General features: G+C 53.4%; 3 protein-coding genes across 4 annotated transcripts; 2 read left to right on the top strand and 1 right to left on the bottom strand.

The window, feature by feature from the left end:
• Window positions 1-440: 440 nt before the first annotated feature.
• RETREG2 (reticulophagy regulator family member 2) lies at window positions 441-14,475 on the bottom strand. Its single transcript, XM_063161924.1, has 9 exons — window positions 14,264-14,475; window positions 11,951-12,057; window positions 7,214-7,244; window positions 6,343-6,478; window positions 4,935-5,019; window positions 4,034-4,171; window positions 3,625-3,719; window positions 2,604-2,739; window positions 441-1,890 (listed from the first exon to the last, which is right to left on the bottom strand). Exons 1-9 carry the CDS (start codon window positions 14,473-14,475, stop codon window positions 1,166-1,168), a joined length of 1,665 nt encoding a protein of 554 aa, XP_063017994.1. The 3' UTR covers window positions 441-1,165.
• A 276-nt stretch (window positions 14,476-14,751) lies between these two features.
• Window positions 14,752-21,133, top strand: CNPPD1 (cyclin Pas1/PHO80 domain containing 1). Its single transcript, XM_063161922.1, has 8 exons — window positions 14,752-14,911; window positions 15,093-15,195; window positions 17,582-17,663; window positions 18,220-18,340; window positions 18,429-18,557; window positions 18,732-18,793; window positions 19,062-19,179; window positions 19,691-21,133. Exons 1-8 carry the CDS (start codon window positions 14,843-14,845, stop codon window positions 20,321-20,323), a joined length of 1,317 nt encoding a protein of 438 aa, XP_063017992.1. The 5' UTR covers window positions 14,752-14,842; the 3' UTR covers window positions 20,324-21,133.
• Window positions 21,134-21,274: 141 nt separating this feature from the next.
• Window positions 21,275-26,548, top strand: SLC23A3 (solute carrier family 23 member 3). 2 transcript variants are annotated; one of them, XM_063161920.1, is made up of 12 exons: window positions 21,275-22,164; window positions 22,432-22,592; window positions 23,009-23,103; window positions 23,430-23,503; window positions 23,800-23,981; window positions 24,135-24,258; window positions 24,565-24,712; window positions 24,793-25,046; window positions 25,240-25,345; window positions 25,420-25,587; window positions 25,790-25,885; window positions 26,053-26,548. In XM_063161920.1, exons 1-12 carry the CDS (start codon window positions 22,057-22,059, stop codon window positions 26,382-26,384), a joined length of 1,848 nt encoding a protein of 615 aa, XP_063017990.1. In that variant the 5' UTR covers window positions 21,275-22,056; the 3' UTR covers window positions 26,385-26,548. The 2 variants fall into 2 exon arrangements, with proteins under 2 accessions (XP_063017990.1, XP_063017991.1); XM_063161921.1 differs by lacking the exon at window positions 22,432-22,592.
• The last annotated feature ends 362 nt before the right edge of the window (window positions 26,549-26,910 follow it).

The following is a 26,910-nucleotide window of genomic DNA, read 5'->3' as shown; positions in this document are numbered from 1 at the left end:
CGGCGGGGCGTCACGGGGCGGGACCGGGCACAGCCCCGCCCCGGCGGGCACAGCCCCGCCCCGCCGCCCCCTCGCCCCTCCGTACGCCCTCGCTTCGGGAGCACCGCGGGAACAGCGGCTCCAGAGACCCGCCCGGCGCCCGGGGAAGGCTCAGGGCAGGGCAGAGTCCACGAGGGCTGTGGCCAGAGCCATCCTGCCTGCCAGGCCAGCAAGAATTGTCTGCCGCCATGGGACAGCTTGAACTTATCCCTCCATCCTGTCTCCCGTGCCCCAAGGGAAACCAACCGCGGATCCCGCCCTGTAACGAAGCTCCTGGCTCTATTCCAGTCACCTCGGAGTCTTCAGGTGCCATGCTACGATGCCCAGCAGAGCACAGATGGGGTGCTAGAAGGGTCAGTGGTGCGGAAGGCAAGAGATGCCACGGCAGTAAAAAACTGGAGTACTGAACAGGGCCAGGAGTGAATTTCATTGATTGCAAAAAAACCAACTCCACAGCCACCCATAACAGAACTCAAATGAGACAGGGAAAAAAAGCAGGAATCACCCAGCATCCTGTTCCAGCAGTGACACAAGAGACAGTAACAGTCTGCAGAAGAGGTCTCTTTGCACAACACCCGTCTGCCCTTGCCCCCTTACTGCTATCCTCTGCTTCAAAGACCCCTTTCCCTTTGCTTGCCCCTGAGAGCCACATTTGACTGTGCACCCCATCCCTCCCCCCAAACAAAACCAATGAAAGTTAAAATTATTTACACTTTTAGCCATTTAAAAACCCAATAAAATAAGATTGCATATGTCCTACTGGGGATGTGGGTATTAGCAGCAGCTACAGCTAGCTCGGTACTCAGCGTGCAAAACAAAAGACAAACAGAAGACAGACCGAAATACTGCACCATTACTAGGAAGCGTTTGCTGGGGTTGGTGTTTCAATTGTGGCATAAGGCTTCTAGGAGCTGGCTCCTCCCCAGCTGCAGGGCCTCCTGCTCAGCCAGTGAAGGCCAGGCTCTAGAAGGATGGAAAGGATTCATTATTCCAGACACAGCACATTAACACTGATGCGTTTCCATCCCAGTCAACACAAACATCTAAAAACCCACTGCACGTTCACTGTGTGAGTTTTTCCTTCTTTCCAGTGATGATGGAGGAAAAGGGGGAGCACAGGTAAGACCTAAGACATAGATGTTGCTGTCATCACTGCCTCCTCCTCATCTCCTTGCTTTGGCAGCTCAGCAAGCATGGGAGAGGAGGGAGACGGAGCAGCCTCTTGTGCCTCCTGCTCCTCTCCAAACCCCAGCTCTACATCTATTTGCTCCAGCTCCCCCTGATCCAGTAGCTCAAAGTCATCTGCTTCCTCCTCATCCTCCGGTGACGCTTCTGTCTCCGTCTCCGCCACTTCGCTCTCTGACAGGTGTGCTTGGAAGCTCAGTTTCTCTTCAGGCTCCGTGGGGAGGAACTCGGAGAGAGGGGGTCCCTCACTGGCCTCTGAGGACCGCAGGAGGGCGGACAGGGTATTCTGCACTGCTGTGGTGATGGCAGTGGTGACGATCTCCTCGCTCAGTGTGTTAATGCAGATGCCCAGGCCCGGGGCAGGGACAGTCTTTGGCTCTGCATTGCCTCCTGCCGCTTGCCCGCTCCCATTGAAGTGCGTATTTACAAAATGGAGAGGAGACGCGAGGCGAAGGATGGAGAGGTCAGAGTCCGTGGCCTCTTTGTCTGCTGAGTCCAGCTCACAGGCAGCGTGGGCAAGCTCAGGACCCAGAGGCACACCAAACGCGTCTTCATCACTCTGTGGTCCCAGGTCTCTGGAATGATATTCTTCCACGGATGGAAACTCTGACAGGTCCTTGGAAAATGACTCCTCTGGCTCACTGTGCAGGCTCTGCTGATCCAGGTCTGAAAGGCACCAGCATTAAGGTACATGTTCCCTCACCCTGACCTCCCACACACCTTCCCCAGCTGACAACACCACAGCTGACTTTAAGGTACCTTCCCCGTCCTTGGAGGACAGCAGGAAGAGGTCTGCAGTTACTCCCTTCTGCCAGTGGCACGATTCATGTGTAATGTTTCTTTTGTGATCCTGTTCTATGTGCTCTGTGCTTAGAGAGGACTTCCCGCTCCAGCTCACACTCTCTGCATTTAGAGCTCCCATTAAAACTCCCAAGGGTCAGGGAAATTGTGCTTACATCACCTGCCTGCTCCTTCCCAGACACCCAAGTGGCCACTGAGTGGTTACCTCCATGTTCTTCACCACTAACCAGTCCTTCTCTGAGCTAGTAAGTCTGACCTGTTTCACCCAGCATCACATATCTGTGTGTGACTATTCTATTCAGTTATTTCTGTGGGACTTTGTGGGTGGCCTTGCTCCCTTGTTGGGAGTCACAAGACTGCATTGCTTTGTGGGGCAATAATTAGAGGCTGATATCCCCTGAGGACCAGCTTATGATCAGCCATGAAGTCAGGGCATGCTGCACTGCTTTTTCTTCCTCCTTTCAATGCTCTTCCCATGCAAATAGCTGGGTTCTCTCCCTGTCCTCCCATTTGTATGACCCATTGTTCTGGGCTAAACCACTGAGGATAAGGGGGCAGCAAGGTGTTCCATTATGTACCTTCAGAAACGTCCGTCAGCTGTGGGGTGGTAGCCCTTGAAACAGAAAAGCCCCCACTCTCCAGGATAGAAGCCTCCTCATCAGAGAGCTCAGAATCTGTGATTGACAGTGCCAGGGCAGTTTTCTTCACATCCACCTGCATGGGATGAAGGCAGAGAGACAAATTCCTGTGTGTCTAAGTACCCATGATGCCTATGGGCACCTGCAGACCTTCCAGGCAGAGGTCCTTGCTGGAGGGACAGTATGCTGGCAAAGTGCTCCCTGCACTGGAGGGAAGGGTATCTCAGCTCACTGACTTTCCTGCAATAAATCACTGCCCAAAGGTTTGCCTGCCCTCAGCGAAGAACACAAAAGAGGCAGCACAAGATGAGATGAGACTGTAGGAGTCTCAGAAGGCTTTGATCCTTCTTCTCCTGGGATCACCAAGGAGAACACCCCTTCCCTTTTGCATTCAGAGTGCAACAAAGCCTTCTACAAGTAGCAGTGGTTCAAGTATCCACATTCCTTTGGAAACAAACTTCCCACCTCACAGCCCAGCTACGTGCCCAGAGCTGCTGCTCAGTTTGTTTCCGAGGTGCGAACATAGAAAGGTCACACACAATCTGTCTGAAAGCAGAGAACTGTGTAAGAGACACTAGAGCTGCTCAGCTCCCTTTTCTGGTTTTGAGGAGCCTCTGCACATTACAGCAGGGAAGTTCATTTCTTCAGGAGACACTCACATTCTCTGAGCATGAAGCATAACCATCAAAGTAATTCTGAGGTCAGCACGAGGCTGGGGCATGGCTGGCCCTGCCCTACTATGGCATCATCAGCTCTGTGGCACCAAGTTCTCAATACCCAGATTGGAGACAATGCCCTTCATCAAACACATGACCTTTTCCCCTTAGAATTCTGCAAAGAGGTGATTTATTTCTCTGCTGTGTGTTATCATTGTTGCTGTACTCAGACGACTCCTTGGCTCTCAAGCTGCTATAGACCAGGGAGGAGGGACTGGCTGCTGCTAAGCTCTTTGAGCTCTTACCACTGGGGAGAAGCCTGACAGCTCTGCTTCGCTCTCACTCTCTGTCTCTGCTGTTGGCTCATCACCTGCTGCAGGCTCGCTCTTCCCTTGTCGTTCTGTGAGAAACAGAAGAAAGGCTTTACATGACACTGAAGGAATTTTCTGCCTTTATACACCATTATCCCCTACTTCCCCTGTGAAAGTGCACAGGGTTCCTGGAGACAAGCATAATCTGTTGCTCTCATGTGCTGTTCTCAGGATCATCTGGGAGCACACAGCTGCTCTCCACAAAACCCTTAAGTTTCCACCCCTGCTCCCCTGCAGCCTGTCACCACACAGTGCTGGCAGACATGGTCTCCTATAGTCCTTCTGCTACAGCTCCACCCTAGGAATACAGCATCAAAAAAAGCTAGAGAAGTTGGTTCCTTACTCTTCTTCTCGTGCTTGTGGTGCAGCGTCTCTGCCTTCATACTGTAGTCCAGTTTCATCAGGACAGGCTCCAAACGCGTGTACATCCTCTGGATCAGCTCATGGTAGACCACCAGAGGCCACAGCAGAATGCTGAGCACTGTGGACATGGAATGCAGCAGTGTGAGAGACAGATCAAGCACAACCTGACTCTTCCTGTAGTGGCACTGAGAAAGTCTTCAAGGGAAACACATTTCAATGGCATTTTCTTTCCCATCTGACTGCCTAAAAATCCTCATCCATGGTTCTTCTTACTCATTGCAAAGCTGCTTGATTAACCAGGTTTTACTGCCAGATCTTAGATAGAATACAGATTTATGTTAAGATGAAGCACAAGCCCTCCTCTTCAGCCACTGCACCCCAGACCCAACATGCAAAAGAAGCCCTAAAATGAGAATTAAAACTAAGTATTACCAAAATTTCTATATGGGTAGCTGCATCAAGCTCATGTGTAAATGCACTTACGGCAGAGGACCAGAACGGAGCTATTAGGGACTCATGATGCAGTGGAAAAGGTCCATTTACCCAACATGCAGCTTTGCTAACAACACTCTCGATATGGATTTGTCACCTTAGGAACTGAGACTGTAACTTCCTGCTTCCTTGGAGCCTCGGCCAGCACAGCCTCAGCAGTGGGGAACAGAGGGCACCAATGTTTTAGTCACGGCTCCCTCTCCTGCCTTTGCAGGCGTACTGCATGCACGTGCTCACAGAGACTTCCTGGAACACATTCCCTGTAAACTGATTCACCATCTAGCACAGATCCCCTCGAGAAAACTACAAATCTGCTTTTACCAGCCTATCAACAGCACAGTTAGGTCATGTCTCAGCTTAAGTCAGACAAGAGCACTGCTTATACTCACAAATGATGTAGGAGATCATTATGCCTGGAACATAGTGTCCAACTACAGCCAGAATCAGGCAGCCTGAACAGACACTCATGCAGAACTGAAGGAAGAGAGAGGAACAAACAGAAGTGACAAGAGGCAGAGATACATCTATGCAACCCATGCCAGAAACCCATTTAGTGCAACATGAGGGATGGCCCTAACCAAGTCAGTCAGCCAACTCTGCACCAAGTACATTCAGGTGCTGACAGTCAGAACTCAGACAGCTCTGCTGGATTAAGCTGTAAGCATTAGAGGTTCAAGAGCTGAATGACCAAGGTAACCCAATGCCCCAATAAACAAATCAAAACTTTATCAGACAGTTCTTTATGAAGTAAATTATATTCCTTGAGGATATGATGGAATATTGCAAATTGCCACTTGTACATCTCTCTGTAGAGCTCAGCACTTCAGGAGAAAACTGTACTGTCCTGGCAGAGACAGGAACCTGTTACAGAGTCACCAGATGCTGTGCCACTGCTGTGCCATAAACCAGCTGGCAGAAGCACTAGCAGAGCCCACACTCCCATCAGACCAGGACCCTTCTCCTCTGGAAAAAGTGAAGTGTAATGGTGCAGCCCCTGGCTTGTCTTACATTCTCCTGGGGGCAGGTGGGGGAAATGAGAATAGACAACCTGCAAACCAGGGCATGGGTTCAGATATGGACTATATCCTGCAATTAAGAGTTCAATTCATAATGGAAAGGGTCTGCAAAAGCTAAGGTTCCTCTATGGGCTTTGCTCCCAATGATTTAATTCTTTATGGGCATCTTTGGACCTGGTCTTCTACTCCCTGGGACAGAAAAGGAGCAATAAGCAGGGTTAGAAACCCATTCCTTTCAGCACACTGGATGCCAGAAAGCCTGACACAATCCTAGTGGTTGGTCTGTCCTACTTTTTCTGATGCTAAGGCAGTTCCTGTCTATAAATCCTTTCCAAACAACATATCACAGCCATTAGAGCATGTTTAATGACAAGTTTCCATGCACTCAGAAACAGCGTTGCATTATGACTTCACTAGCAACAATCCTGGCTAGTGAAATAGGACCAGCTTAAGAATGGAGCTCATAAAAGGGCCAGAGACTGTAGGCTTCCCTTTTTTCTCCCCAGTCCCAATCTAAGAGTTTCCTTTGCACACTAAGAAATGAAATCTAGAACAGCAAGCCATTCTCAGGAGAGGTTAAGTTCAGCTCCAGTTTACAAATACTGGAAGTCAATTATTCATTATTTAAACTTCCGTGGCATAGAATCTGCAAGGAACGAACAGCAAATATTGGACAGGGATAGCAATTGTAAAAATATTGAATTTACATTCTTCCATTTCTTAAGGCACAAGTAATGGAAATAAAAGCCCCTGCACAGAAGAGTAGGTATCTCCAGCTTACCTTGGCAGGATTTTGCCTCTTGTACTGTAGCAGTTCCTGCAGGTAGAGCCTGAAGGTGACCCAGCTCTCTGCCAGACAGTGGCACAGCTCAGGGACACTGAGCAGGTGAGGTTGTGCCCCTGAAGTCACCCCCTCACTAGAGACAGACAAGAGCAAGAAGACAATCTTTGAACATGGTCTGTTTTCCTGGGGGACAGGAACAGCTGCACCAGGAAGAAGAGTTCCCTACCAAAGCTTGACAATACTGACTGCATTTTCAACTGAACTACGGAATATGCTCGATTTGGTGACAGTTTTTCCCTTTAATCAGGAAGAAAGTCAAGAGACACCTGAGCAAAGCAGCAGCAGATACCATGCCACAGAATTCCCATGCCACAAGCCCAAGATGCAAAGCAGTTTACTCAAAGCCACACAGACAGAAGCACTGGAGGTGGAACTAGTTATATGGCGTCCTCTGGCACCAAGTCCAATGTGGCAGAAAGCAGTGCTCAGACCTACAACCACAGCCAAGGATGCCAGCCACGCCACCAGAGAGAGCACGTTCAGCCTCTGGAAGTCAGTCTCAGTGATCTCCTCCTCTCTGGAGGACTCTTAAAATAGCTCAGGACAGATCCAGGGAAGAAACCTAATAACTCCTAGCATCAGAAGTACTTGAGCTTTGTGGCTACTGAAAGAACACTAGCTTTCCCCAGAGTCCCAAACTGTGGCTCCTGAGCTGGTAAGCAGCTACCAGTGCGGAAGTCACTAGCAATGTTTCACAGCAGGAGCCATGCAGTTTATTAACAACAGGAAAAAAAGGCAGGTGAGATCACCATACTAAATTAAGGCTTCCCCACTATCCCCATACCAAGGAACACATCTGTGAACTTACCTCTCTCCTCCTGGCTCCTCTGATGGCTGTGCTGTAGAGAGAACACAGCAGATTAGTCAGCCAAGTAAAAAATACAACCCGACATTTTTACCAGCTGAACAGAGCAGAGCTGCAGATGTATCATCCTTAGTTCTGGATGCAGCCTGGGGACCCTCTTTGTGCTCTCATGCAAGCAGGAATTGCTGGCTTGGAGCCTGAGCTGAGGAGGCTTTAACCAAGTGTGCCTGGAGCCTTGGAGCAGCAGAGCCTCCAGCACACCTTGCAGCCCAACACACACACAGCAGGGCACTCATATGTGTACCGTGGTGCTTACATGGGCCTGTCTGCTCCAGGGATCATGCAGCTTTTCCTGGTGTCCCACATGTCTGGGCAGTGCCATTCCCACAGTAGGTGCCAGCACTTGTCATTCAAAGGGGGCTGCCAGCACAGTCTTGGAGCTGGGCAAAGCTTCAGCTCCCATTTCGGAGCTAAACATGGCACCAGGAGGTCTGAGCTGCATTTCCCACTGACCAGGCCCAGTCCTTGGCAGAATGCTATGTACAAATACCAGAGATGTCCCTGTTGTCTCCATCCTCTCCCATGGAATTAAGTAACAAATAGCAGTCTTGTGCATAATTTTCTAATTTTAGGGCTCTTTTATGTCCCCTGACAGCCTTTTGTGCCAGGCACAGATATAACTATACTCCTAAGGTCCATCACTCTGGATAAGGGAAAGGCTCTCCCATTCCCCTCTGCACTGCAGCCAGTGATGATCAAACAGGGACTTAGTTAATGCAGTACTGAAAACAGGAGTGTTGTGTCAATAGCAGAGGTCATGTATGATTATGCTCTGCTTTTATTTACACTGAAAAGAATTTCTACAACTGAAAACAATTTCAACAACTGAAATTCATCAGCCTGGTTGCTCACAGATTTGGATATCTGTGATATCAAGCTGACTGGTATCTCAGGATGTACAGGGCTCAACCAAAGCTCTTCTATCAACACAGTCTTTGTAAGTATCCTGTGTTTAACAATGCCCTGTTCATGCTCTGATAGCTCACTGAGTTCTACCCTCCTGTACCAGTCTGCCTACTGTCCTAGAGCTGGCAGGGACTGAGATATCTTTAATGCTGTCTGACCAGCAGCAAACTTGGTGCATGAGGTTATCACCCTAACCCTGTCCCCTATGTCCATGTCAACAGAACTGAAATAAAGGAAGAGAGTTTAACCTCAGACACTAGACTTATAGTTGGAAATGGGCTAAAGAAATGCAACGTGTGCAAAAAGGGGTTTGAATCCTCCCTGGAGTCACCAGCCAGGCACAAAGCCTAAGAGTGGCAGCGACTCCCTCAGGCAAATGCACCAAAGATGTGAACAACCACCACTGCAATCACCCAGTGAGACTTCAGACTCCACCCAGCCCAAGCCACAGAAGAGACCAACTGCTTGTAGCAGCCCTGCCACTGTTCTCCCAAGACACAGGGTGCTGGGCCAAGCCTGCCAGACTCCTCCTCCCGCTGCAGGCACTGCACCAGCCAGCTCAGCAGTGGAGCAGGAGGCCAATCACCCGGGGAGGAGGCGATTCTTTGAGAGCGTGACCCAGATTTCCAGTAATCAGGCCTGACAAGAGGAGCCCACTGCTCTCAGCCCGGGCTGCCCATCCGCTCCTCTGCCCACGAGCACTTGGCATGGCGGCTGGGGCAGCTCACGGAGGGAGCCTGAGCTGCAGAGTCGGTGTGATGGAGGCAGCTCCACCCCCACAGGGCAGCTGCTCCCCTCCTGCAACCGCCATTGCTGTGCTTTGTTGTTGTGCTCAGGAATCTAAAGCTGCTTAACTGCAGCACACAGAAATCCAGCTCTATCTCTAAGCCTCATCCATCACCTGCACTAAATCACCACTGGCACTGGCAGTCTGTGAGGGCTGGCTACACCAGTTGTACAGTGTACCAAATGAGGAGCTAGGATGCTCTCCACCTCTGCTGGACAGATGTGCCAGCAACCCAGTAAGTGGGATGGCACAGGAACCCCACTCCTCTCGACTGGCTGCAGTCATCCAAGCCATCCAAAATACGCCAGCAGAGGGAGTGAAACAATTCTCAGTTGATCCTGAAGGTTTCAGAGACACTTTGGGGAGCGGAACATTTCAGCAGGCTGCAGGGTCTTCACGTGATCTCAGCTGGCAAAACACAAGCTGTCTTTAAGATCAACAGTATGTTGCTTCCTGTAGTAGAGCAGTCTGCCTGCTGGCCATCTCAAAGCATTGGAGTCTTGGACCAGTTGTAGGAACAGCCCAATCCCAAAACACGTAAAGCATTTCCAAAAGGAAATGTTCCCTTAGTTAAGGCTTAACTCCAACCTGTGCTGAAATACTGTCAAGCACCAGTATAACTAAGTTGGCAAACAAGACACCCAGAGCTGGTCTCAGATTATCAATAACTGGCTGAAATCTTTCTGTCAGCATTTCACACTGGACTGTGGATTAATACAAATCACTTGACACAGACCAGACTCTTCTGAGAGATCAGACAGCCATGCAGGAGTTTAGGTTACATGTTGGTACTGACAAATTATTGTTGATGGATTCCTTGGCTCTTACAGGTTTTCAATGCTTCTCCAAGAGACATTCTTCATCTGTGTGTAAACTTCAGCTAGAAAGCAGGGGCCCTTTTTAAGGAGTACTAGCATTCAATTGCAACACAACTTTTGCTAGAGCTCTTCCACGCTGCACTCTCCTGCACTGACCAAAACACAGCTGCCAAACAGTGATGCTACCAAAACATCCCTACTTGACCCATTTCAGATGAAACTGGAGATGCTTCCCAAGTCCTTAAATAGTATCTAAGTAGAACTCCATGTTGATATTGAGGAAATACCCTGCATGGGAGCTGAAAATACGCAGCCCCTTCTGAAAGGGCCTAAAAAAGTTGCACATCTTGATGTTGTTAGTGTGTGTGAGTAACTGCAAAATACATGCTGAGGTTTTAGCATTCCTTCAGAAGTCATCTTATAAGCAGTCATCTGAGACACACCCACTGTCACAAGCTGAGGTTTATATGTATGTGCTGAGTCTTGAAGGTATGGTACTGACCCATCTCCCAGAACTCCAGAAAAGACTAACAGGAAGCACTAAGGAGGGTAAGCCACAAAGGTGCAGCTCTGCTTCAGCAGGAAGTGGGAGCCAAACAAGAACCCCTAAGTGTTCAGGAGTACCAATTCAATGGGAGGCCCCTCAGGAATGCAAAGCACCACTCCTTGCTCATGGCAGCAAAGGAAGCACGGTCCAGTGGGTCATGTCAAAATCAGGGCTGTGGCCTAAACAGGCACATCAGAAAGGTGTGCCTGTTCTCTGCAGCAGAAAAGCAGGAAGGTGTGAAATAAGTGAAGAACACCGAGAAGAGGTGCAGTGGGACGTGCACCAACTTCTAGAAGAGCTGATAGCATAGGATGAGCCTAATCTCTGGTGTTGCTGTTTTGTTTGCTTTTCTTTTTTATTCTTCATGGCTCTGCTTCATATATATTGATTTCAGTATGAATTTCCTATTTCTTCTATGACAACACAACTTTTACAGGCCAAGTACTTGCTGGAATGATTCCACCCCTACCCGCCTCAATGACACCATTCTGTACTGGACACCAGGCTTTTGCATTTCTGGACATGTTTCAAGAGAGGTGGTTTGGGTTGGCTTTAAACTATTCCCTTAAAAAAACAATGTGAATAAGCAGGAAATTAAATTGGCCAGTCCAGTTTAACTGCCTGGTTACCTGAACCACACAAAGCAAACAGTTTCAAGACTACAGCTGTAACATACTAATCTTATCAGGATTTCTGTGAAAGCACCCTTTAAGTCAGTTCCCTTTTAGGTCAAATAAAGGGCACCTTACAAACACACATATAGAGGGGCTTTCATTCAGAAACTCTCCCTAGAGTAGAGAGGCAGGGATGGAGGGCCCTGAGCTGCCTTTGAACAGTGGCAGTAGATGCAGTAGGCAGGTCTGGGCTCTGTCATTTAATAAACTCCAAAGAAGGAGGCACTCAAAGCAGACAGCAGCCAGTCCATGTCTACCATCTTTATGAGGCCATTCCTCTTGCTGCTTTTGTGCCTAATGTTGGCACAGACCCTTCAATAAAAGGGAAAGATAAGAGAGGTGATCAGACTCACTGATTAGCTGGAGATCAGATGCTGTTCAGTACAGGTACAATACACTAACTGTTGCTGCTGTCAGACTTCATCATCCACTCTGCTACCTGCCACAAGAAGTGGCTCTCATTTGCTCTGCTTCTTTCAGGGTGCAAGCCCACATTGAACTTAACTAAAACCAATGAACTTCCCTCCCCTCCTTGCCTTCCCTTCCCTCAGCTCAGCTGGCCATAAGTGCTCAGACTTGAAATGATCTTTTTGCCACATTTTCAGGAGAGAAGGGACACAGCAGAAACACATCATCCCTGTAATTAGCTTCCCTGGCAAGCTAGCTAGGCCCCTTAGTCACTCTCAAAATTAGCCACTCCCAGAATTTCTCAGCACTGGGAGCAATTCTCCATGCCCAGAGTATTAGGATACATGCCCAGAGTATTAGGATACATCCAAATCCTCTGACACAAAAGGATAAGAGGCAGCACCAGTACCTGGGCCTGCAGTTAAAGTAGGAATGGGGCTTACATGACTGCTGAGAGAGCCTAGGAAGGGCCAAAGGCACAGCCCAGCAGCTGGTAACACTAGAACCATATCACTGTCTACAGTGCTAATCATCACATACCTGAGAAATCAAACAGGAACCTGGGTTTCCACTTCTCCAACAAGAGGATGCCAAGAAGGGACATGCTGAGGAGAAAGAGGGGTCTCAGGGAGGTGGAGGAAAACAACCTAGAAAGGAAATAGAAATTGTTAGAGAGGCAAAAGGCAGTAAATTACTGCTCCTGGTGAGCAAACAGATACAGCTCAAAGCAGAAATGCCCAACTGCTATGGGCCACTGTAGTAAGCATTGTAGTCTGCAGACACCCACCCACACCACAGCACATTCTCAAATGTTGCCTTTGCCCACCACCAGACAGCTGACTCCCTGCCATCTTCCATTGCTCTCCTTCCCTGCTTCTGAGCTCCTCCCTAGGCTGCAAAACAAAGCTAATGCTCACTGGTACAGGTCCCTCCAAAGCCTCAAGGTGGAGGCTCTAGATAACATAAAGACAAACTGCTGTAGCAGAAACTGCTTGCCACTCAACCTGTTTGCTGAAAACCTACATCCCATTTGTGATGGCAAGGTCCAGCATTACATGCAGGTAATGCATCTTGCCAGTCTAGGTGCCCATTCTCTTATCACAAACCTCTCCCTGTTTGACCTGAGCCTAGCTAGCACTTAAATGGTTTAGTTGCTCACTTGACTTTATCATAAAACTTTTCATGTCCCACATCCACACACTGGCTCAAGCCACTTGCCAGCTCACACAATATTACTCACACACAGCTGTGCAATGCCACTCAAAGAGTTTATCTGTCCACTCCACAGAGATTGGACAGCAAAGGTGCCAGGGTGCCACCTGTGCCAGCAGTGGCTGTCTGCATTCATCCTTTTCTCTAGTTCAGAAGAACTGCTTTTAACTCACTCAGAAAAAAAAATACAAGGGAAATGCATTCACCTTCACCTCTTTAATGAATATTCCTTTCCAGAAAGGAGGAGCAGTTTTGCTTTTTTACCCTGCTCCTCTTCAGTGAGTGTTTGCCAGTAACTAATGACAAATACACTGAACAATGACTGTAGTCAGAGAGAATTTCACAGTGCAGAGCAGGCAGGGGTTCCCACCAAGTCACAGGTGGAGAACTGGAAGTGAAATGTGCCTCACTGGGCACACACAGAACAAAAGCTGCACTTTGCATGGGCTTACAGGACCTTTAATGACCTAAACAATGACACTTGTACTCCTCATTGAACAGCAATTCTGTAGCTTAACACATCATCTCTGGAAGAATTTCCTATTCCATCTCATTTATGTATTTCAGTTTAAAGATGCTAGCTTAATCTTCTATGAGACCCTAAATGATTTTTCTTCCTCTATTTAGATCTCTCTCTGCTGTCCCATATTTTGGGCACTCTTTGTTCTTCTCCACCTTTTCACGCAGTCTCTGGGCTGTCATTGTCTATTATCCCTGCCATCTCCCCTATCACCTGCCCCTCTCCCCCTCAGTCTCACTTCATAGCTCTGCTCTGACTTTTCAGCAGGTAGAGTAGTCCAAGAGTTTACATCTGGCTACCACGTACACTTCTGATAATCGTACGGATGAGGGAACAGAACATAAGCTGCCTCATCAGAGAGACTTTGAAGGCTGTTTCATCACTTATTTTTCCCTCCTCTAACTCCAGAATCTGCCCCTTCCTATTTCATCTGCAACCAACTCTATCCCTGGCCACTTCTGACCTTTCCTGCTGGGAAGGCCACTGGCCGAGAGCATTTTCATCAGTAAAACTGACTCACTGTTTATACAAACAAACAGGATGTTTTTCATTCCCATCCACAGCTGGGCTCTGCCACTCACACTCCCATCTGCCCATTGCCCTGCCGAAGAGGCAGAGAAGGGAAAACAGGAAAGGGGGAAAGCTGTCGCGCCAAAGCGCCAAAGCCGAGTGAGAAATCAGCACCTCCGGGGAGAGATTACCGAGCAGAAGGGTTTAAATAAAACGCCCCAGGGCAGCTGCCGATGCAGGAGGCCGTGGAGCTCCCTGACCGCAGCTACCGAGAGAAACGAACTGATAAAAACACGGATGCAAAAATTAAGCAGAAACGTGCCCGGGCGAGGCTCCAGTTGGGCCCATCTGCATTTTATTATCGCGGGACAAGGCAAATCCTCCTGGCACTTTCTCCCTTCAGGGAGGGGCCTGTTTATGCCTGTCAGAGGAAAACATCGCGGCTACTCCCGGCCGTGCACACCCCACGGCGGTGCGGGCTGCGGGAGCGCACGCCGCCGGAACCCAGGCACATCGCCGCGGGCCCCGGAGCCGTGCCACGCTGCGGGCACGGGCACGAACCGGACGGGCGGCACCGACGGCTCCCGATCCCCCTTCCCGCCCCAGCTCACCAGAGGGCCCCGCCGAGCGCGGCCGCGGTGACCAGGCTGTGCAGCGGCCTCTCCCACACCAGCAGCCGCTGCGCCGTCGCCAGCGCCGCCTCCCAGCCCCGCAGCCGCTGCCGCAGCGCCGCCGCCAGACGCGCCGCCGCTGCCGCCGCCGCCTCCTCCTCTTCCTCCTCGGCCGCCGCCGCCGCCGCCTCCTCGGCGCGGCCGCTCGCCATGGCTGCGGGGGGGGCAGAGGGCGGAGGTGCCGCTGTCACCGGCCCGGGCGGGCGGCACCGCCTGAGGGACCGGCGGCCGCTGCCGCCGCGCGCGTGCGCCCGGGGACGGCCGAGGCGGGGGGGGACCGGGTGACACCGGCCGCGCGTGCGCCCGGCGGCGGCAGGGGCGGGGAGCGGCCGCGCCCCCGCGCCGGAACAGGAAGGGCGGCAGGGCGGGCCGTGGCGGTCAGGCTGGGAGCGGCTTTCAGGGCGCCGCTCCCGACGCTGCACCGGGCCTCGGCCTCGGAGCGGACCGGCCCCGCGCCCTGACAGCTGGCCCCGTATCGCCGGAGGGGATCTGTCAGCCCCCGCCCTGCCAGCGGGTAGGATGGAGCTGGACGAGCTGCTGCTGGACGAGGAGGGCGCCTTCTCCCTCAGTGGGTTCCAGGAGTTCACGGTGAGTGTCCGCGGCCCGGCCTGCTCGTAGCAGGCCCTCGGGGTGATCCCGCTGTCCCCCGCTCTCGCGGAGCCCCGTGCGGCCGCACGCCCCGGCCCGGTGTGGCCCTGAGCTGGGGCGGGGTGGAAGGCGCGGTATGGGAGCGCTCTGCCCTTCCTCACGTTCCTCTGTGTGCCCACAGTTCCTGCCCAGGCACCAGCAGCTGAGCGAGAGAGTGCGGAAGCGGCTCTATTATGGCTGGGACAAAGACTGCAGCCTGGATAATCTCTCCAGCCCTGTGGCAGGTGGGTTGCCGATTGTCCCCAGATGGTAATGCTGAGTCAAAGGGGCTGGAAGTAGCCCAAGGGGCCGAGACCGATAGGTCACCTGCTTCCTCCCAGCGCCAAATCCCACCCCTGCCCAGCCTTTCCCTCTGTACAACACAGCAGGGCAGGTTGCCAGAGCCTCAGGGTTTCTGTTCTCTGTTTTGTTGCCCTGTCTGGCTGTTGCTGCATTTTTGACATCGTTATACTGGTGTATAAAGTCCTTTACGTTGCTTGTGAATTCCTTGGCAGAGCAGGTTGTGAACTTGTTCTTGCTCAGAGCTGTCTTAGATAATTGCTTGTGCTCTGCAAAACACTCAGGGCTTTGTTCAGCTTCTAGTCGTGAGCAGCAAGGTGACAAGTTCTTGCTGTGTTTGTCTGAATCGCAATTTTTTTGCCTGTCAATTCAGCAGTGTTTTGGGGAACAGAAGGACAAGGCTGGGTTAAGGCTGAGAAGCTGGTGCAGGTGATGGTGGAGAGGAGTGGAAAAGGGCATGCAGTGGTTTGCTAGAGGGCCTTCACTGTGTGGAGTTCTCAGCATTTCCATGAGCTGCTTGCTAGGCGAAGAGTCGGAAGTTGCCAGGAGGCTGTGTGTGGTGTGCCTTGGTGAGGAGGAGGATGCTGAGCATGTGGGGCCAGGGCAGCCCCAGGCAGAGCAGCCAGCTGCCTGGGCACTGCTGGGAGTCACGAGTTCCAACACAAGCAGTGTGAGGGGGGCTTGAGGCTGACATTACACTGGGGTGCAAGGTGGGACTGTTCCATGGAGGAAGTTCAAAGGGTACAGTCATGCAGGAACACTGTTGGGGGCTATTAACTGTAAGGATTGCCTTGCACTCAGGAAATGCTGTGGTTCCAGCAGCTGGGGGCAAAAGTGGCACATGGAGAATGTGTCCATGGGCTGTTCTGCTTTTACAGCCTTCCTACACCAGCTGCTTTCTAAAAATGGGGCCCAGGACTATGACATCTGTTTTGGTACACCTGTGTCATTGCTACATGGCAAGTTTATGGCACAGTCCTCAAACAAGGTAGAGGCTTGTTGGGAGAGTGGAATAGCAGGAAAAGGTCTTTGATGTTGGAGGTTGGTTGCAGAAGGCAGTATGGGGCTGGCTGAGGGGAGAAGTTGAAATGTGAATTTTTTCCTTTGGAGACAGAAGAATAGTAACCACACTCCGTGTGCTGTGCTGTGAGATGGGAAACTGATCAGCTGCTGTCCATTCCCTCTAGGACAGGACCCTGTTCTGAGTTGGATTTGTGGGCTGAAGAATTTGGCTCATATCAGGATGAGGCTGTAGGGATCCCTTGTGATGTTGGTACTGCCTCTGTGGTGGCACAGTGGTAGCCTGGAAGGGCAGAGAGAGCAGCAGCAGTGGGAGAGGCTGGGCACAGCCAGGGGGTGGCTGGAGCTATGTGGCTGCACATCATAGTAGTGGTGTGGCCTGAATGGTGTGGGGAAGTTCCTCAGAGCAGTGTGTTCTGAGCTTGGTGGCTGCTCTTTGGGCAAATCACTCATGTTAGTACAGCTGTTCTCTTAGTTACTGGAGAGACATAGAAAGGAGGGGTACAGTGATGCTTCCCCAGGTAGCTGGAAATGCAAGGCTGCTGGGATGAACTCTGCTCTCAATTCTGTCAGCCCAGGGCTTAGAAACAAAATGAAGTTTCCTGTCTAAAGCACTTCTTGCCTAGCATCACACTGTGGTGCTGCTTGGGATGCTCCAGCTGGTCCTGTTGTGTAGGAAAGTGAGATGGGAGCTGCTGGAGCCATGTGCCAGTATGTCAGTGTCTGTGCTTGAATGCTGAGGCACATCCCTGGGTGCAGGGAAAGCAGGCTGGCCTGCAGTTACACCCTGTAGGTGCTTTGGTACCTGTTGGTGCCTTCAGGCTCCTGGTCACATGGGTGCCTCCTATTCCATCATCTCAGGGTGGTGTAGGGTGAGCTGGATGTGTGCTGATGAGATCTGGAGGGGGAAGATGCTTGTGATGCTTGTGGAGGGGAGCAAAGCACCATGAAGATGTGGTGTGACATCAGACCCAAGAAGCAAGAAGGCCTCCAGAAGGGTGTCTGAAGTCCTGCAGGGTGAGGGCACGATGTTCCTCTGCAGCTGACTGCTGGTGGTTCCCTGTGACACAGACCTGCTGATCTGGCACTGCTGCAGGGCCTTGGTCACTCACATCCTCTTCCTGCTGTGATTTGCCTGCCCTGTGTGTTTGTTCCTCACTTCTCCCTGACCTCTGATAAGGCCTCATTGTTTAAATTAAACTTGAAGGGCTGAGCAAACACCAAGACCTGACGGGCTTGTAGGGAGAAGGGGAAAGGTGGGCATGGGCTGGACCACATGGGAATAACTCTTTTGGTGCTTTTCTGTCCTAGATATTGCTGTGGAGTTGCTGCAGAAAGTGGCTCCCAGTCCTATCCGCAGACTCCAGAAGAAATACGTGTCTCACGTATCTCGGTAAGAAGCAAAACCTGTCCCTTCATGTCCTGTGTCAGAACTTGGAGCTCTGGTCTTACCTGTGACTCACTTTGTCTCCTGGGCCAGCCACTGGCTTTGTGCCTACGCCTGATTAGTGTCAAAGAGAAGCACAGACAGCAGTCACAGCAACTTCCTGATGCAGCTGGCTCCGAGTTTATCCTGCTCTCTGGGGTGCATATGTGCTCTTGTTACTGGGAGTCTGTACTGGCTGCATCTGCAGCTCCCTGGGTAACCAGACTTGAACGTGGAGTCTCCTCTTGGCAGCTGAGCCCTCGCAGCATGCTTTACTGCAGGCAGGGCTGCTCAGTTTGGAGCTGACTGTGCCTGGGAACAGAAACCAGGGCTTTCTGCTCCCCACCCTGCATCCCTGGCACTTTCTGTTGCTGCAGCTCAGGACAGCTGGCACAGAGCTGGCAAGGCTGTGATCTGTCTAGCAATTGCTAAACCTTCCTACCCTCTGCATGGGGAGGGAGCAGCCAAGTTGTGTCCTGGTGCCTGGGATGTTTGTAGCATTGCTTCTTGTCCTGTCCTACAGGGAAGCTTGCATCTCGCCCTGCTCCATGATGTTGGCCCTGGTTTACATTGAGAGACTCCGGCACCGGAACCCTGAATACCTCCAGCAGATCTCCTCCTCAGACCTCTTCCTGATCTCCATGGTGAGCAGTGGGCAGGGGTGTAACTGGGCTGCATGGCGGGAGGTGAGCGCACTGGAGGCTGAGATCCTGTCCTTTGTGCTGCTTTCAGATGGTTGCAAGTAAGTATCTGTACGATGAGGGTGAGGAAGAGGAGGTGTTCAATGACGAGTGGGGAGCAGCAGGGAAGGTGGACGTCCAGACCATGAACACACTGGAGATGAACTTCCTGAGCGCCATTGTAAGTGAAACTGTAACTGCTGCCGACTGTTTCACAGAGCAGGGAAAAGAGACACCGAGGGGAGTCTGGGTTTCTGTTTTTCTCCCACATACTCTGTGAAGGGATAGAGAAAGATGTGTCTGGGTGCTGGGTGACTGCCCTGACTGCACTGACCTTTAACTGCTGTCCTGGCAGGACTGGAGCCTCTACACAGATCCTCGGGAGCTGTTTGAAGTGCTGAGCTGGCTGGAGGGACGGTAGGTGTCTAGGGTGGGGGTGATCCCTTTATCTGTGTTGCAGCCTGGCTCTGCCCCTGCTTGGAGATGGCCCTGCTGCAGTGAAATAAGAGGTTGGGATACCTCTGAGCCTTAGCTAGCCTCTGCAGCTCCCTTCTAGAGAGCTTAAGCAGGGTCTTCTCCAAGCCTGCCTGGGCTGAAGCTGCTTTTCTGCTTTTCTGGGGAAGGTCCATATCGTGTCCATCATTCCTTTTTTTTTTTTTTTTTTTTTTTTTTTTCCTTCTTGCAGTGTGGCTGAAAAACAGGGCATGTGGCGTGGCTGGTTCACCTACACAGATCTGTGTGTCCTCATGGAGCAGTCCATGTGGCAGCATGTGCTGGGCCAGTTCTACCAGCAAGTGGTGAAGGTAAGGGTATAGGAGAGCAGCTAATGCAAGAACATGGGACCCAGCAGGCTGTGGATTTGCAGCAGGACTTATTTTCCACTGAGAGCAGCACCTTGGTTTATTCTCTGTTGAAAAGGGAAGCTGTCAGAAGATGCAAATCAGCTGCACTGCCTGAGGCACTGCAGCCTGGTGCTGGGTAGTGTGCCCTGTGCCAGACCACAGCTCCATAAGTCATAGTGCAAGGACATGGTGGGGGCATGGAGGCAGCTGGGTACCAGCTAGGGTTTTGAACAGGAACTGTTGGCTTTTAGCTTTTAGGGCATTTTGGTTTGTGATATTTAGGCCCAGCTTTGGGCAGGCTGTGTGCTGCCCACCATTAGCAGTGTGGCTGCCTGCTCTCAGCAGGCAGCCCTGGAGCTGGTGATGCTTTTTCCTGTCAGGGCTGCTGGGTTGATCATGGCCATGCTGCATCATGGCTGGTGGGGAGTGCTACTGCTGGGGGTGTCTGGGCTAACATTTGCCTTCTCCCTAGCTGGCCTGCCTCCTGGGTGTGGTGTACCTGACGGGCTTCGCAGCCATCTTCGCCTCCATCGCCGTGGTGCACCGGTCTGTGTGCCTAAGGAGTGTCAGCTCTGCAGCCCCCCGGCCTGTGCTGTTCCCCGAGGAGGGGAGGTGCCAGCTGGATGCCCAGCCAGCCCCAGCCCCTGGCCAACCCCAGCCCGAGCTGCCCAATGTCTCCTCGGGCAGCTGCACCCGTTGCCTGGGGGAGAACGAGACGACCAAGGAGCCCCATCGTGGGGGTGTCACAGCCACTGCACTCTACCTGTGGAGCAGCGTGATGACAGCCCTGTCCTACCCAAAGGCACCTGACCTGGCCCAGCACAGGCACCTCCCACACGGTCCTTTCCGGAAAGTGCCCACTGCCTGTGAGAGATCCAACCGCACCGCCCCCAGCACAGCCCCCCGCCAGCCCGGCCCCTTTGGACTCGCCGTGCTCCCGGCGCCCCCGGCGCTGCACTGCCACGCCTGCTCAGCCGCTGCGGGCCCCACGTGGCATGCTGCCCCCAGCCGTGAGGACTGGCTGGACCCCCTGGGCCTGAAACAGTGCTTCCTGCATACTGCAATGGATCTCAGTAGAATCAAGAGCTTCATTTTTCCCAGCTAGGAGTATAGGACGGCAGCCCCTTTCCCCTTCCCTTCTAGTGTGGCACAACTCACTTCCTTGCACTTCTGGGACCCCTGATCCCTGGAATTGCAGGGGGCTGAAGGCCCCTGCATTACTTTCAAACCAGCACTTGTGTCCCCCCCCACCTAGGGCAGGGATGTTCTTCACTTGGGGCTGCTGGCACAGGTTGGCATAGAGCTGGCTTGCTGGGGTGGGAACTTAATAGCTGGAGGGTAAATATGGGTTGCCTTTGGGCTGGGGTGCTCGTGCTAAAGGGGGGTATTGTACCTCTTGCTGTAGTGAGTGGTGTTGGACAGAGGTGGCATATGGGATGTTGGAGGCTGGGACTGTGTGTGCAGGGTGGAGGGGCTAAGGCAGTGACCACAGTGGGAAGGTGGGGTGCCTGGGGTACAGGAGAGGAGGTTGAAGGAGGTGAGAGTGAGCAGTTTTTACATTTGGGGGCTGTTAGGCCACCTCTTGGAACTTGCAAAAGTGACACCAGGCAGGTACCCCGATGTGGCTGTGCTCCGCTGGGCTTGGTGGGGATGAGGTGTGGTTAGGGCTGAACTTCCTTATCCTGCTTGTCTTGGGTGTTTTGAATCTGGGGTGCTGTGTGACCCTATCCCAAACCCCAGCTGTCTGTGTCTGTGAGAAAACAGTGCCTGACTGCTCCTCAGAGTGGGAAGAAGGCACCTTGTCTTGCTGACCAGGCCAGCTCATCACGCCCCTTCTTTTTACTGTGGATTTTACACCTGTTTTTCACTCTTTTGTAGATGCAAATCTCTTCCAATAAAAGTAGTTCTTGCTGTGTGCCTGCCTCGTCCTGCTGAGCTGCTCCATACTGGCAGCATGCCTGCCCCAGAGCAGAGCCAAGTCCACGCAGCTGTGCCTGCTCCTGCAGCTGCTGTGCAAGACAAACCCTAGGTGCTGCCAGTGAGCCCAGGAGACCTGCAAGGCCTGTCCTGAGTCTCTCTCCTGACAGGAAGGATATTGGGTCTGGTGCAGGCAGGGACAACAGGAGAGAGGAGGATCCCCATCCTTGGGAATGTGGGGAATGCATGTTCTCTTCACTGCTCTTTGCTCTCCAAAGCCTTACCTGTTAATGAGTGAGCCTTGAGCAGCACGGGCTTGACCAGGTCACTGACACAGCCACCTCTGCCCCGTGACAAAAACATGAGCATCCCTTTGCAGCCAAGCAGGCAGCTCCTGTCCCTGGCATCCTTGTCCGGTGGCAGGATTCAGTACTCTCCTAGGAGAATAGGGGATATAATAGACCCCACTAGAGACCAGGCTGGACCAGGAGGGCAACAGATGCCCCTGCAGATGCTGGGGTGACACAAGCATGAGCAGGGCATACCAAAGCTGGAGGATGCTGCTGGTGGCAGTAGTCTGAGCACATGGAGGACGAGGTGTCAAGGCTGTGGCCTACCCAGTGCTTGCCCACAGAGGCAGTGATGGGACCCAGGCTGTGGGTAGTTGGCATTGTAATAGTATCTGATGGCCTGCTTTTGGCTGCCTGTCACCTGGCCCTCACGGTGATAAACCAAGGTGACACTTACATTCCTGGCCACAAAGGCAGATAACTAACCAATCCAAGTTAATGGCTAACCCTGGGGCAGCTCCTGCAGAAGGTGGAAGTTCAGGCATGTGAGGATTTGGGAGGAGCTCTTGGCAGTGGGAGCCTGCCCACCCTCTGCACTGAAAACTGGGAGCAGTGTGGGGAAGGCAGCAGCATGAATGGGGGCCGTGGCAGAGCACCTGGAGCTGGGAGCCCCATGCTCACATCCTGCTCCTCCCAGAAGATGTGCTCCTGGATGATGAGCTGCTGCTTAGCCCTTCAGGTAAGGGGGGACCACAGTGAGCAGTCAGAGAGATAGGAAGACGAGAAGAGGGCTGGGATTTTCTCAGATAGCAGGGCAGGGGCTGCATCCTGCCAGGCAAAGGGTGTGTAGGGCTCTGGTCAGTGTGGCTGGGAGGGGAGTGGGCAATAGTGAGTGCTACCCAGGTGGTGTCAGTGGGCATCCACCCTCTCAGGGGGCCTGGGCATGGGGAGCTGCAGCTCTGGGTGCTGCAAGGAGTTGTGACTGCTCCATCTCTTCCCTGCACAGCACCTGGCTGTGCAGACCTCCTTGCTCTGCATCTTCCACCTCCTCCTGCTGCCCACCCTGCCCCAGGAGCCACCTCATGCCCACACCACCAGCAAGCTGCTGGCACGAAGCCTCTTTGCCTGCGGCATCTCCACAGTGCTGCAGACCACCCTGGGGAGCCGGTGAGCAGGGGAAGTGGGAAGGGGCACAAGGAAAACCTCTCTGTGCTGCATCTCTGCACAGTTGTCACAGATGTCTTCTCCCTCTCACACACACCTCTAGAAAAACTTTCCCTCTAGCTCCTCGCTGCCTTGCTCCAACATCATACACAGCTCCTTCATACCATCTGATGCCTGTGCAGCCCACACAGGCTGGTATGGGATTCAGCAGCTGCATCCACTCCATGTGCTGTCGCTTGAGATGTACTTGATGTACTAGGACACATGTAGAATATGGGGTAACCTCCTGCCAGTTTGGGGAGGGTTCTTATCTGCTTCCCTTCCCACCCCTGTTCCTCTGGCAGTCTGGGCTTTTGGAGCAGCCCTGTTCCCTTCCCTGTCCTTCCTCCCTAATGTGCCATTGTTGTCCCCTTCCTCAGGTTGCCACTGGTTCAAATCCCATCCTTTGAGTACCTGGTCCCTGCCATGGTGCTGAGCTCCCACTTGTCTCCTGGTGCCAGCACAGACAGGAATGGTAAGCACAGCCCTGGAGCCTGTGTCCCTTAGGGCCTGGGCCATGCTGGTGCCAGGGGAATGGCAATGATGGTACGTGGAGTAGGCATGAGGGGTAGCAAGGGGTCCTGCCTGCTGGCCCTTCTGGTGATGCTGCACAGCACCCTACTCACTCCTGAGTGCACTTGCAATGTATCTGGTCACCTCGCCAGGGCCAGGGCTTATGGGACGGAGATGCTGGCACACCTCCCCTTCTGCAGCCAGCAGTCACCTTACTGCAGCCTCTTGGACACAGCTCCAGGAGCCCAGGATCCACGTGTATCCCACCCTTCCAAAATTCCCTTCCAGGTACAGCCATGGCCAGTACATGCCTTGTACCTCATTGTAGAGACACAGGGAGCTGGGCTGACTCACTGCAAGAGGTGGGTGCTCCTGTGCTGGAATGGGGGTTGCTATCCCTCTCTCCATCAGCTTTCCACTTGTCACCCGTATCCCTGCACCCCCAGTCTCTTTTCCTGGGATTTGCCATGAAGAGAGTCGTGAAGGCAACGGGGATCATGATGCATGTCCATGTATATTTTTCTCTGTGCTTGGGGTGAGCAGAGCACATGAAACAAGCGCTTGTTCCCAGCTGCTGGGGCCGTGGGACTGGGGCCCAGGGAAGGTTGGACTGCTCTCCATTTACCCTGCCCCACAGGCCCATCCTTTCCTCTTACAGGTCTCTGGAGCAGTGCTGATCTCTGGGCTGATTCAGCTGGCGCTGGGGGTGTCTGGCGTGTGTGGGTGGGCAGCACGGCACTGCGGGCCCATGGTCCTGGCCCCCAGCCTCTCCATCATCGGGCTCTCTGCGTACAAGGAAGCTGCTTTCTTCTGCTCCACCAGCTGGGGAGTAGCACTGCTGTATGTGAGCCCAGGGGCTGTAGTGGTGGGCAGCTCCTGGGCCTTTCTTTCACCAGCAGGACAGGGATGGGGCACCCCCGCAGTGCACGGTGCACATTTGGGGCCCCATCGGTGACTGTGATGCTGTGTGGTGACCTGTGCTCACTCTCCTAGGCTCGTGCTCCTCGCTGTCACCTTCTCCCAACACCTGCGGTCCTGCCGCCTGCCCTTCTGTGCCTGGCCCCACGCCTGGGAGGCCACCACAGAGTATTCAGCTCCCACCCTGCGCACATTCTCGGTACTGGGGTTTGTCTGCTCTCTTCACTGTCACCAGGCTTCTCTCTCCAAGCCTGGCTCTTTGGTGTGAGACCTGGTGCACAGGCAGGCATGAAAAGCTTGGTTGTAGCTCCCAGAACATGGATGCTTCTGGGGAAGTGCTGGGGACCTAGGATGTTGAACCAGAACAGCTTGGGATGTTTCCTGCAGGGGTAAGGGGAGATGTGGCATGACATCCTTGGGAGATGTGACAGGACAGGGATGGGGTGCTAGCCGTGGCAGGTAGGGGAGGAGGGTCCCCTGCTGAGGGTCCCCTTCTGCCTTGCAGGTACTTCTCCCATTTGGTGGTGTCTGCATTGTCTGTGCCATCCTCAGCTACTTCCACGTTCCCTGGGAATCACTGGATGTGACCATGGCACAGCTGTCCTGGGCCAACAGCACCTCCAATGCCCCTTGGATCCACATCCCCTATGCAGGTAGGGGGCAGCAGGGTTGAGGGCAGACATCCACGTCTGGACAGGATTTCTATCACCTGTCCCTCTTCCCTCCGCTGCAGGAGCGTGGAGGTGGCCGCTGCTCACGCCCCGGGCGCTGGCAGTGGGCATCGCCATGGCCATGGGCTGCAGCATGAACTCTGTGGGCTGCTACGTGCTGTGCAGGAGGCTGCTGCGAGCCCCCCGGCTGCCCCCTCACGCCTGTAACCGGGGGCTGTGCATGGAAGGGCTGGGCAGCCTCCTGGCGGGACTGCTGGGCAGCGCAGGGGGCACGGCCTCCAGCATCGCCAACACCTGCGCCGCCGGCCTCACGCAGGTATGCCAAAGCAGGGGGAAAGGGGCTAGCAGGGGTGGGGAGGCAGTCAAGCAGGTGGGCAGGACTACACATAATTGCCAGACTGTCACCGAGGCAGCGCTGGGAAAGGCAGGTGTGTGCGTAGCAGAAGGGGGTGGGAGACAGAGCAAGGGGTGATGCTACCCATGCTCACTTTCCCACTCTTCTTTCCCAGGCTGGCTCTCGCCACTCGGTGCAAGTAAGCGCCCTGCTGTGCATGGTGCTGGGCCTGTCCCCGAGGCTGGCAGGGCTCCTCACCCACGTCCCACTGGCAGTTCACGGTGGGTACCCCGCCCTGCCCCTTGCTGCAGCACCTGCAGCCTGCCTGGCACCTCCTGACTCCTGCCCCTCGCAGGAGGGGTGCTTTGTGTAACCTACGCCGTGGCTGTGGGCACGGGGATCTCCTACTTCCAGTACACAGACATTGACTCGGGGAGGAACATCTTCATTGTTGGCTTTGCCATGTTCATGGCACTGCTGGTACCGCGCTGGTTCGGCACGGCTCTGGCTCCCCTGGCCACAGGTATGAGGGACACTCCCCAGGCAAGGCAGAGCCTTGAGTCCCATGGCATGGTGAGCACACATCTCCAGTGTTCTGGGAGCCTGGGTCAGCTCATGGCAGCAGGCAGCTACCTCTTAAATCCCTGATTCTGCCATGGCTGCTCATGCCCCTTTTCCCTGGCTGGGTTGGGACCTCCTGGCTGATTCTGGCACTGTCCCTGCAGGCTGGGTGCCACTGGACCTCCTCTTCCTCTCCCTGCTTATGGTCCCTGTCTTCTTAACTGGCTTCTTGTCATTTTTTCTGGAGAACACGGTCTCAGGTGAGGGGCTGCCCTAGGTGATCTGCATATGCCCTGCTCTGAGGATTGGTTCTGTCCATGAGGCAAACTACCAGCTCTGCCTCCAGGCTTTCCTACTGAGGGTGCTGGGGCTGGTGTGGGGTAGGAAGAAGGGGGTCTCATTTCACTGCCTGCCTTCCTGCATGCAGGAACACTGGAGGAACGAGGGCTACTTCCTGAGCAGCCATGGAAAGCCAGAGCTGGAGACTGTCGCCTCCACGGAGAGAGAGGGAAAGCCAGCCAAGCATATAAGCTCCCTGCTGGGCTAAGGAGGCTGCTACCATCTTCCTGCAAAGCCTTTCCATGCTGCTTCCTCTGCCCAGGGAGTGAGGAAGAGGAGGAAGGCAGCTGTGCCACTGAGGAGGGGACTGCTGGCCCCGGGGAAGGGACACACCTGCTCCCCAAACCCAGCTCAGGGGAGCTGCAGCCAGCAACAAGGCCAAGCCAGACAGACATGCCTGCCTGGCACACTGTGGCCTGACCGGTCATCTGGGGGTGCCTCGTGTGAAAACAGGGCTGTACCCTCAAGGCAGCTTGTGAGCCACTTTGCTCCTCATTTCTGAAGCCCTCCAGCACTGAGCTTCCACCTTCCTAACACAAACCTAATTTCCCTGCTTGAGGGCAAGATATAAAAACCTTCACCAACGTTGCCTTTTCCAGGGGTTTTCTTTCCAGCTGGGATTTACCTTGGGGCTCCCCTGTTGCCCTGAGGACTGTGACAGGAGGGCAGGGCCACCTGGTGCCACTGCAGCTGAGGATGTGGGTACCTGTAAAATCCACCCTCACTCTGTGGACATGACATTGGGAGGGTTCAGTGCTTTGGCCAGCCCCAAAGGACATAGTCACTGTGGCTATGTTTACCTGCTGGCACTGTGCTCAGGAACAACTGGCTGTCCATCCCCTCCTCCTGCTGTGTCCCAGTTGTGTCTATGGCCCCTCGATGCCCATGGCACCAGGTATATACCAATCTCTGGCACTCCAGGATGCTCCAGGGTGGTGGTGCAACT

Source organism: Melospiza melodia, chromosome 8 (assembly GCF_035770615.1).
Source record: "Melospiza melodia melodia isolate bMelMel2 chromosome 8, bMelMel2.pri, whole genome shotgun sequence".
Classification (NCBI taxonomy): domain Eukaryota; kingdom Metazoa; phylum Chordata; class Aves; order Passeriformes; family Passerellidae; genus Melospiza; species Melospiza melodia.
This window is presented reverse-complemented; position numbering and strand designations above follow the sequence as displayed.

Bases quoted from the DNA above. Each gene is read 5' to 3' on its own strand.
- RETREG2 (XM_063161924.1), bottom strand. From the start codon at position 14,475: ATGGCGAGCGGCCGCGCCGAGGAGGCGGCGGCGGCGGCGGCCGAGGAG. The intron at 12,058-14,263 runs GTGAGCTGGGGC...TTTCCTTTCTAG, and splicing joins GCGCTCGGCGGGGCCCTCTG to GTTGTTTTCCTCCACCTCCC. The intron at 1,891-2,603 runs GTACATAATGGA...GGTGCCTTTCAG, and splicing joins GCTGACGGACGTTTCTGAAG to ACCTGGATCAGCAGAGCCTG.
- CNPPD1 (XM_063161922.1), top strand. From the start codon at position 14,843: ATGGAGCTGGACGAGCTGCTGCTGGACGAGGAGGGCGCCTTCTCCCTC. The intron at 15,196-17,581 runs GTGGGTTGCCGA...TTTCTGTCCTAG, and splicing joins TCTCTCCAGCCCTGTGGCAG to ATATTGCTGTGGAGTTGCTG. The intron at 18,341-18,428 runs GTGAGCAGTGGG...TGCTGCTTTCAG, and splicing joins ACCTCTTCCTGATCTCCATG to ATGGTTGCAAGTAAGTATCT.
- SLC23A3 (XM_063161920.1), top strand. From the start codon at position 22,057: ATGAATGGGGGCCGTGGCAGAGCACCTGGAGCTGGGAGCCCCATGCTC. The intron at 22,593-23,008 runs GTGAGCAGGGGA...CCCCTTCCTCAG, and splicing joins CAGACCACCCTGGGGAGCCG to GTTGCCACTGGTTCAAATCC. The intron at 25,047-25,239 runs GTATGCCAAAGC...CTTCTTTCCCAG, and splicing joins GCGCCGCCGGCCTCACGCAG to GCTGGCTCTCGCCACTCGGT.